At 44.3% G+C, this 8712-nt stretch overlaps 1 protein-coding gene across 1 annotated transcript; it reads left to right on the forward strand.

Moving 5' to 3' along the window:
• The first annotated feature begins 2982 nt into the window (after positions 1–2982).
• LOC109914829 (potassium voltage-gated channel subfamily A member 2-like) lies at positions 2983–4984 on the forward strand. The gene has a single exon (XM_020514441.2). The coding sequence runs from the start codon at positions 3049–3051 to the stop codon at positions 4495–4497; it is 1449 nt and encodes a 482-aa protein (XP_020370030.2). The 5' UTR covers positions 2983–3048; the 3' UTR covers positions 4498–4984.
• Positions 4985–8712: the final 3728 nt, after the last annotated feature.

Consider the following 8712-nt stretch of genomic DNA (forward strand, 5'->3'; position numbering starts at 1 on the left):
GTGAAGGTAAAGTCACCATGGTCCCAGAGGACCATGTGGCTATTCTTTCATTAGAGAGAGATGACTGCGGTGAACCTAACCTTAAGGTTTCCGTGCCTGAGGTGAGGGGCAAGGTTGTGAGGATGGGTGCTTTCGTGGTAGCATCAACCAGTGTGGGAATTGAACCCATACTGTTGGCATTACTCTGTATTGCAAACCAGCCATCCAGTGAACTGAGAGAACAGTATGTGAATTACTGTAATGCAAAAGAAGGCCATTCAGCCCATCATGTCTACACCAGCTCTCAAAATTAGTGTTTGCCTCAGTCACCATTCTTCCCGTGACTCTGCACTTTCTCCCTTTCTCTCTAGGGGAGGTGATGTCCTAGTGGTATTATCGCTCGACTATTAACCCAGAGAACAAAGACAGAAATTGCTGCTAAAAACTCAGTAGGTCTGGGTCTTAGCAGTTCTGTAGAAGGGGCACTGGACCCAAAGTGTTCATTTTGATTTCACTCCATAGACCTACCGAGTTTTTCCAGCAATTTCTGACTTCATTTCTGATTTCCAGCATTCACAGTTCTTTTGGTTTTTTTTGTTTAATGTTCCAGGGATCTGGGTTCAAATTCTGCCATGAATTCAAGAAAAAACCTGGAATAATACAGATCATGAAACCATTGTTGGGGAAATCCCTATCTAGTTCACTAAGACCCTTTAGGGAAGGAAGTCTGGCCTACATGTGACTCAGTTGACCCTTAACTGCAATTAGGGATGGGCCATAAATGCTGGCCTAGCCAACAATGCCAGTATCTGGTGAATGAATTTCCTTCTGAATGCTTTAATTGAACCTACTTTCACCACAGGTAACCCACTCCAGACCCCAAACAGGTTTTGCACATTCACGTTTACTTCCTTAGGAAGTTTGATAAACACAGAGGATGAAGAGAATAGAAAGAGATGCCAATAGGGTGCAAAAATGAAGGGTGAGTGGAGGCTGCTGTGGAAAATAATTCTCAGTGTAGGTCAGTGCTAAAATGGTGCTATCACTTCTACATAAGACTGACACAGTTACACTAACATGGGCCAGCCTGGCCAGACCAGTCATCACAGGTACAGTTTCATGTGTTTATCTTCAACACACTTAAATTACAGCCTTTATCTAAAAATGACACTGCCGCATGCAAACTTTAGAATGCAGACCAGACTGTCTGTGATCATATTCAGATTTTTGACAAAGTAAAGAATAGTAGCAAATTGAATCAAAGGAGAAAAAGATAGAAGGGTTTATGGAAAATGCAGGCAAGAAACCAGATTCAAATGTCACATAGCAGGGAGAGCAACAGTAGAACAGTTGAAAGGGTTCAGAAAAAATTTATAAGGATATTGCCAGGGTTGGAGGGCTTAAGCTATAGGGAGAGGCTGAATAGGTTGGGGCTATTTTCCCTGGAGTGTTGGAGGCTGAGGAGTGACCTTATAGAGGTTTATAAAATCATGAGGGGCATGGATAGTGTGAATAGCCAAGGTCTTTTCCCCAGGGAAAGGGAGTCCAAAACTATAGGGGCATAGGTTTAAGGTGAACAAGGAAAGACTTAAAAGGGACCTGAGGGGCAACTTTTTCACACAGAGGGTGGTGCGTGTATGGAATGAGCTGCCAGAGGAAAGGGTGGAGGCTGGTACAATTACAACATTTAAAAGGCATCTGGATGGGTACATGCCAGCTGCACTACCATTGCGCCATAACCCACAGCTCCAATTGCAAGATGGTGGCACAGTAAAAAGGACCAGCCAGAGCTCCACTGCTCTGCCTGTTCTTTCTTCTTTCTTTTTCTCTATTTTCTCTTTTTTTTAATATGACTGTAATGTCTACCCTTTCAACGATGTCTTTTTTCTGTAAAGTAATGCAACAGCTCTTCTTTTTTCTTCCTCTTTTTGTATCTACGATTTGTACTTAAGGTGGCACCATAACTGATGACAATGTAAAACTTTCCACTGTACTCCTGCACATCTGTACTTGGGTACATATGACAATAAAAGATATTCTAAGGATGAATAGGAAGGGATTGGAGGGAAATGGGCCAAATGCTGCAAATGGGACTAGATATCTTATTTGCACAGACTAGTTGGACTGAAGGGTCTGTTTCTGTGCTGTACATTTCTATGACTCTATATCAGAACCGTGGAGAGAGAGAAAATGTGAGTAAACCAAGATTTTGTTTTGAAAGGTGAGAAGCAAAACAAAAGGAAACATTTGAAAAAAAGTGAACAACAAGAAAATTGAGAGGAATGAATACATTCAGGAAAAATAAAGGGAATTGGTAAATATATCCAGGAAAAAAAAGTGGAATTGGACACAAGTCTCCAATAAATATATCCAGGAAAAATAAAGGGAATTAGTAAATATATCCAGGAAAAAAGGGGAGTTGGACACAAGCCTCCAATAAATATATCCAGGAAAAAGGGGGAGTTGAACACAAGTCTCCAATAAATATATCCAGGAAAAATAGAGGGAATTAGTAAATATATCCAGGAAAAAAGGGGGAGTTGGACACAAGTCTCCAATAAATATATCCAGGAAAAATAAAGAGAATTGGACTCAATTGTGTAATTCCCTTTATTTTTTCTGGATATATTCATTTCTCTCATTTTTCTCCCTGTTCATTTTGTTTTTGGACGCTTGTGTGTCCCATCTCCAAACAAATTTCGCTGTGCCCAGGGGGAGGCTGTGCGGCGCTGAGGGAGGCTTGAGCGAGCGTAGTAGCGAAAGTGTTAAAGAGGCGGCCCGTTTGGAGGGTTTATTTCTGTGTCATCAGCCGGAGTTGGCTGAACACTTGATCTCGATCCCGAAGAGGGGCTGGCTGCAAAACGATATACTGTTTAATATTGCCAAAAAAAAATAACACACACAGACACACAGAGCTCTTGCATACAACTCCTACCCAACCCCCTCCTCCAATCTCTCTCTAAAAAAAATCCCCTTGCAGAGCTCCTGTCTCAGTGCTAGCGTGGAGATCTGAAGCAGCAACATGTGAAAAGAGAAGGCTCCCTCAGTTTGTGAGCAGCGGGAGAGACCATGGAGAAAGCTCTGTGCAATTATCAGAAAAGCTACGAGCTGTGTAGGCAGGGCCATAACGAGTGCTGCGAGAGGGTGGTCATTAACGTATCTGGCCTCCGCTTCGAGACCCAGGTCAAGACCCTCCGCCAGTTCCCAGACACCCTGCTCGGGGACCCCCAGAGGCGAATCCGCTACTTTGACCCCCTCCGCAATGAGTACTTCTTCGATAGGAACCGCCCCAGCTTCGATGCGATCTTGTACTATTACCAGTCCGGGGGCAGGTTGAAAAGACCTAACAGTGTCTCCCTGGAGGTCTTCATGGAGGAGCTGAGGTTTTACGAGTTGGGGGACGAGGCCATGACCCGGTTCCGGGAGGACGAGGGTTTCATCAAAGAAGAGGAAAAACCAATGCCCACCAACGAGTTCCAGAGGCAGCTTTGGCTGCTCTTTGAATACCCTGAAAGTTCTCCCCCTGCCAAGGTGGTGGCCATTATCTCAGTGCTGGTGATTCTGATCTCCATTGTGGTCTTTTGCTTAGAGACCCTGCCCGAATTCAGGGACGAGCAGGACCCTACCTTGCCCATTCACCCCCACCGGGGCAACAGCACCCACCTCGAGGACATGGGCAACCCCTTCCACGACCCCTTCTTCGTGGTGGAGACCATGTGCATCTGCTGGTTCTCCTTCGAACTCTTCCTGAGGTTTATCGTATGTCCCAGCAAGGCAGGCTTCTTCAAGGACGTCATGAACATCATCGACTCTGTGGCCATCATCCCTTACTTTGTGGCGCTGGGCACGGAGTTTGCCCGGCAGCGTGGGGTGGCACAGCCCGCCATGTCTCTGGCCATCCTCAGGGTCATCCGTCTGGTCAGGGTCTTCCGAATCTTCAAGCTGTCCCGGCACTCCAAGGGCCTGCAGATCCTGGGCCAGACCCTGAAAGCCAGCATGAGGGAGCTGGGCCTGCTCATCTTCTTCCTGTTCATTGGGGTCATCCTGTTCTCCAGCGCTGTCTACTTCGCCGAATCCGAGGATAAGAACACCATCTTCACCAGCATCCCCGAATCCTTCTGGTGGGCCGTTGTCACCATGACCACTGTCGGCTACGGGGACATGTACCCCAGCACCCTGGGAGGCAAGATCGTGGGATCCCTCTGTGCCATCGCCGGGGTGCTCACCATCTCCTTGCCGGTGCCCGTGATCGTCTCCAATTTCAGTTACTTCTACCACCGGGAGATTGAAAGTGAGGATCAAACCCAGTATTCCCATGTGACGACCTGCCCTTACCTGCCCCCCAGTCCGAAAACACAATCGATGATGGGGAAAAGCCAGGAGGTGGAAGACGAACTTATCGACAATTTCTGTACGCCTCTACAGAATGACATGTTGGATGGCTTTTGCCCCACTGACGGTGGGATTCCAGAAACTACCAGCTCACCAAACAGGAAACCCTTGGTCACACAAGTTTGACTCTGTTTCTCCCCCTCACCCTCCCCCACAAAGTTTCTGAAGTTGCCTTAAACATGAACGCGAACAAAAAAAAGGGGGAGAAAAAATGGCAACACTCAAAAGCTCCACTTAACTCCAGGGTTAGTTTGTTACGTCCACCCATAGGTTATGGGTGGGCACGGGGGTGTAGTTTTGGCGATGGTCAATTTATCCAGATGACTGTAAGCTCATGCTCAAAGAAAGAGAGAGAGAGACAGACAGACAGAACAAGCCTGTAAAAATTCACACGACACCAAGTCTGACTTGCTGGCTTGTGTTTTTTTTTTGGGGAGGGTGAGGAAGAGCGGGCTATCGGTGTCAGTATTTCTCTTCAAGGTAGGAAGATTCTGTTCGGATTGAGAAATGGCAGTGAGCTCTCTGCAGCTTCAGATTGTAAACAGAAATTGGCGACTTGTTTCTCCTAGCGGACTGTCCTATTTATTGTTATTTTTTACCGAGCGTGCCAGGTTCAAAATGCATGGGTATTTGTTAATATATTTATCCAGAATAAACAAAAAAGGACTTGGCAAGTTGGTGCCAGTAGTGTTTATAGCATCGATCTTATATGAGTGAAAAAAATGTTTTGAATAAATTCAATGTCTGTGTTTTGTAATGGTAGAAATTCCCAACACTATCCCAGTATAACTGAATTAGCTGAAGACATCTTTTTAACAATTACATAGAAACAAAGAAAATAGGAGCAAGAGTAGGCCATTCAGCCCTCAAGCCTACTCCAGTGTTTCATACTATCGTAGCTGATCAGTTCCTGTTCCTGCTTTCTCCCCAGAATCTTTGATCACTTTAGCCCTAAGAACTGTATCTAACTCCTCCTTGAAATCATTCAATGTTTTGGCCTCAACCGCTTTCTGTAGCAGAGAATTCCACGGGTTCCCCACTCTCTGGGTGAAGACATTTCTCCACATCTCAGTCCTAAATGGCCTATTCTGTATCCTTAGACTGTGAGCCCTGTTTCTGGGGAACATCTTTCCTGCATTTACCCTGTCAGTTGAATATGGTTGATTGAACCCAGAGCTCCATTGCAATCAAAAGTATAATGCCTTGTTAGATAACTGCAGTTCCCTCTCATCTCTTGAATCTATAGGCTTTGAGTTCAGAGTTTTTGAGACCCTCTCATTCATACTCCAGTACAGTGCTGAAGGAGTGCTGTATTGTCAAAGGTTCCACCGGATGAGATGTTAAACCCCAATCCCCTATCCTCCCTTTGAGGGTGCTGTATTATCCGTAATGCACTTTGGAATATCCTGTGGCGGCAACAGGTGCTATAGAAATGTAAAATTCTCTATCAACTTTGTTATCACAAGAACTAGTAAGTCTCCGTAGTCCCAGAAGGCCACTCTCTCATTTGAGAGTGAGACAACTGATGGTTAGTCTAACCTTAAGGTCACCACATCTCAGGAGAGGGGAGAGTTTGAGAAGATGGCACCTTCATGGTAACCTTAGCTGATGTAGGAATTTAACCCACACTGGGGGTATAACACCGAATCACAAACCAGCCATCCAGCCAACTGACCCCCAGTGGGAACAGGTCCACTCCACGAAACCATTTGAATAATGTCTTTTTGACGATATGTGAATGTTCCCCCCCCATCATCACCCCTACAGCCAATCTCCGTCCTTCCCATGGATCAGCCATGCTAAATTGACCAGGGATGTGCAGACTAGGTGGGTTAGTGATGGATAATGTAGGGTTAAAGGGATAAGGTAGGGGTGGGTGGGTCTGGGTGGGGTGCTCTTTGGAGGGTTGGTGTGGACTCGATGGGCTGAATGGCCTGCTTTCACATTGTAGGGATTCTATGATCAAGGGAGCTATCAATGCAGTTCATGGTCTCAATCTGCAAAATCACATTTTTTTTTTAGAAAAAGAATGACATAAGATGATGTGTGATTTTTTAATGGAAATTATTATCCAGTGATAACTTTCTTAATCAGGTGAATGGGGGTGAAGTGCAAGGAAAATCCTACCATTGAGCCTGACTTGTGACTGAAGGTTACACCTTTAAGATTTTAAAGTAGAAAACATTTAAAAGAAATTATTTTATGTCGAGGGGTCTTAATTTTAGAAGTGAGGATTGCTTGGATACACTGGGATTGTGTTCTTTGGAACAAAGGTGCCTGTATAATATTATGAACAGCCTAGATGGAGTGGATTCTGTTAGCATGGAAATCAATAATCATGGGGTATGGATTTAAAGTAATTGATGGAAGGATTAAATCGGGTGTTGAGAAAAAATCTTTTCACCTAGAAGGTGGAGTCTGGAAATCAGTGTCTGGAATGATGGTTGAAATAGAAACAGCCACACATTTTAAAAAAGTTCTTGAAGTGCTGTAACCTGCAATATATATTATTTCTGATATATTCCTTACATATGGCATGTATATTTTAAACTTCAAAAGGGCAACCTGCATGTGCAAAATTTCTGGAAGCTTTTTTGTTTAGTTTCAGTTTTCATTTCAAAACACAGGGAACAGCAAAGTGACTCAAGAATTACTGCAACCATAGTCCCAGTAGTAACAGACCTCAAAGCTGCCTTTCCCACTATCATTAACTGTCACAGCTTCGAGCAGGAACAATGACTTGCATTCATATGGCACCTTTTAATGTTGTGCTGGGGAACAAGAGTTAGTCGGGGAGTCTGCGACAAGGGGACATCAGCAAGAGTTTTAAAAGCCAAGTCCTTCTAGAAGAAAATTCAGAAACACGCCTCTGAGGTGATAGAAGTTTGGAACTCTCTTCCACAAATTGATGCTAGGTTCATTGTTCATTTTAAATCTGAGGTCAATTGATAGCTGAGGGTATTATGAATATAGGGCAAAGGCAGGTATAAGATGTCAGGTGGTAGATTAGCCATGATCTCATAGCCATAGAGTTGTACAGCACAGAAACAGACCTTCAGTCCAACTCGTCCATGCTGGCCAGATATTGTAAATTAATCTAGTCCCATTTGCCAGCATTTGGCCCATATCTGTCTAAACCTTTCATATTCATATACCCATTCAGATGCCTTTTAAATGTTGTAATTGGACCAGCCTCCACTACTTCCTCTGGCAGCTCATTCCATACTCACATCACCCTCTGCGTGAAAAAGTTGCCCCTTAGGTCCGTTTTAAATCTTACCACCCCTCACCTTAAAACTATGCTCTCTAGTTTTGAACACCCCTACTCTGGGAAAAAAAGACCTTGGCTATTCACCCTATCCATGCTCCTCATGATTTTATAAACCTCTATAAGGTCACCCCTCAGCCTCCGATGCTCCAGGGAAAATAGCCCCAGCCTATTCAGCTTCTCCCTACAGCTCAAACCGTCCAATCCTGGCAACATCCTTAGGCTTGAGGGGCTGAGTGGTCTACTCGCATGTTTGAGAGTGCTTTATGGGACATTAACATATATAAGTTTGACACTGTGCCCCACAAGTCGATATTAGGTTTAAAGGATTCATCAAAGGAAGAGAGAGAGAAAGAAAGCTAAGAAGATGGAGAGATTTAGGGAGAGAATTCCCAAGTTTAGGGCCTCAATAGGCAGAGGTACAGTCACCAATGAGCAAAATTGGAAGGCAGAATTGAAGGAATGCCCTGATCCGAGAGCGTTGTAGGTCTGCAGGAGGTTACAGAGACATGGAGCAAAGCCACAGATGGATTTAAGCACTGGGATTTGAATGGCATGAAGTAATTTATCTCAGAGCGTGACACTGATGGTACAGTGCTGTCAAATGTTACCCTACAACCAAAGTGACATGACACCAGTGCTGTTACAAACTTCTTGGGATTGATTAGTCCAAAGAAGCCGGCAATGTTTCAGGCCCCGCTGCTATTAGGGATGGCTCTGTCGTTTGAATTAATCCTTTGGAAATCACCATACTTACAGTCAAGATTGGAGTTGGCTGATTCATTGACTTGGCTTCCAGTGTATCATGTACTTGGAAGTCTAACAGTTTAGAATACCTAATTCACAAATTGAAAGAAGGAATATGCATTTTATAGCACCCTTCAAGAGCTTGGGATGTCCCAAAGAGCTTTACAAGGCTAACAAAATATTTTCAAAGTGTAGTTTCTGTCATAGGACATGAAAGGGAGCAGGGAACATGTTCATTGGAAAGAACAATGTAATAATGACCAGATCATCTGTTTTTTAGTGATGTTGGTTGAGGGTTAGGTGTCGGCCAGGATGCTGGGAAGAAT

The sequence above is a fragment of the Rhincodon typus genome, chromosome 37 (assembly GCF_021869965.1).
Source record: "Rhincodon typus isolate 14 chromosome 37, sRhiTyp1.1, whole genome shotgun sequence".
Taxonomy (NCBI): domain Eukaryota; kingdom Metazoa; phylum Chordata; class Chondrichthyes; order Orectolobiformes; family Rhincodontidae; genus Rhincodon; species Rhincodon typus.

Coding starts and splice junctions, on each gene's coding strand:
- LOC109914829 (XM_020514441.2), top strand. CDS start 3,049: ATGGAGAAAGCTCTGTGCAATTATCAGAAAAGCTACGAGCTGTGTAGG.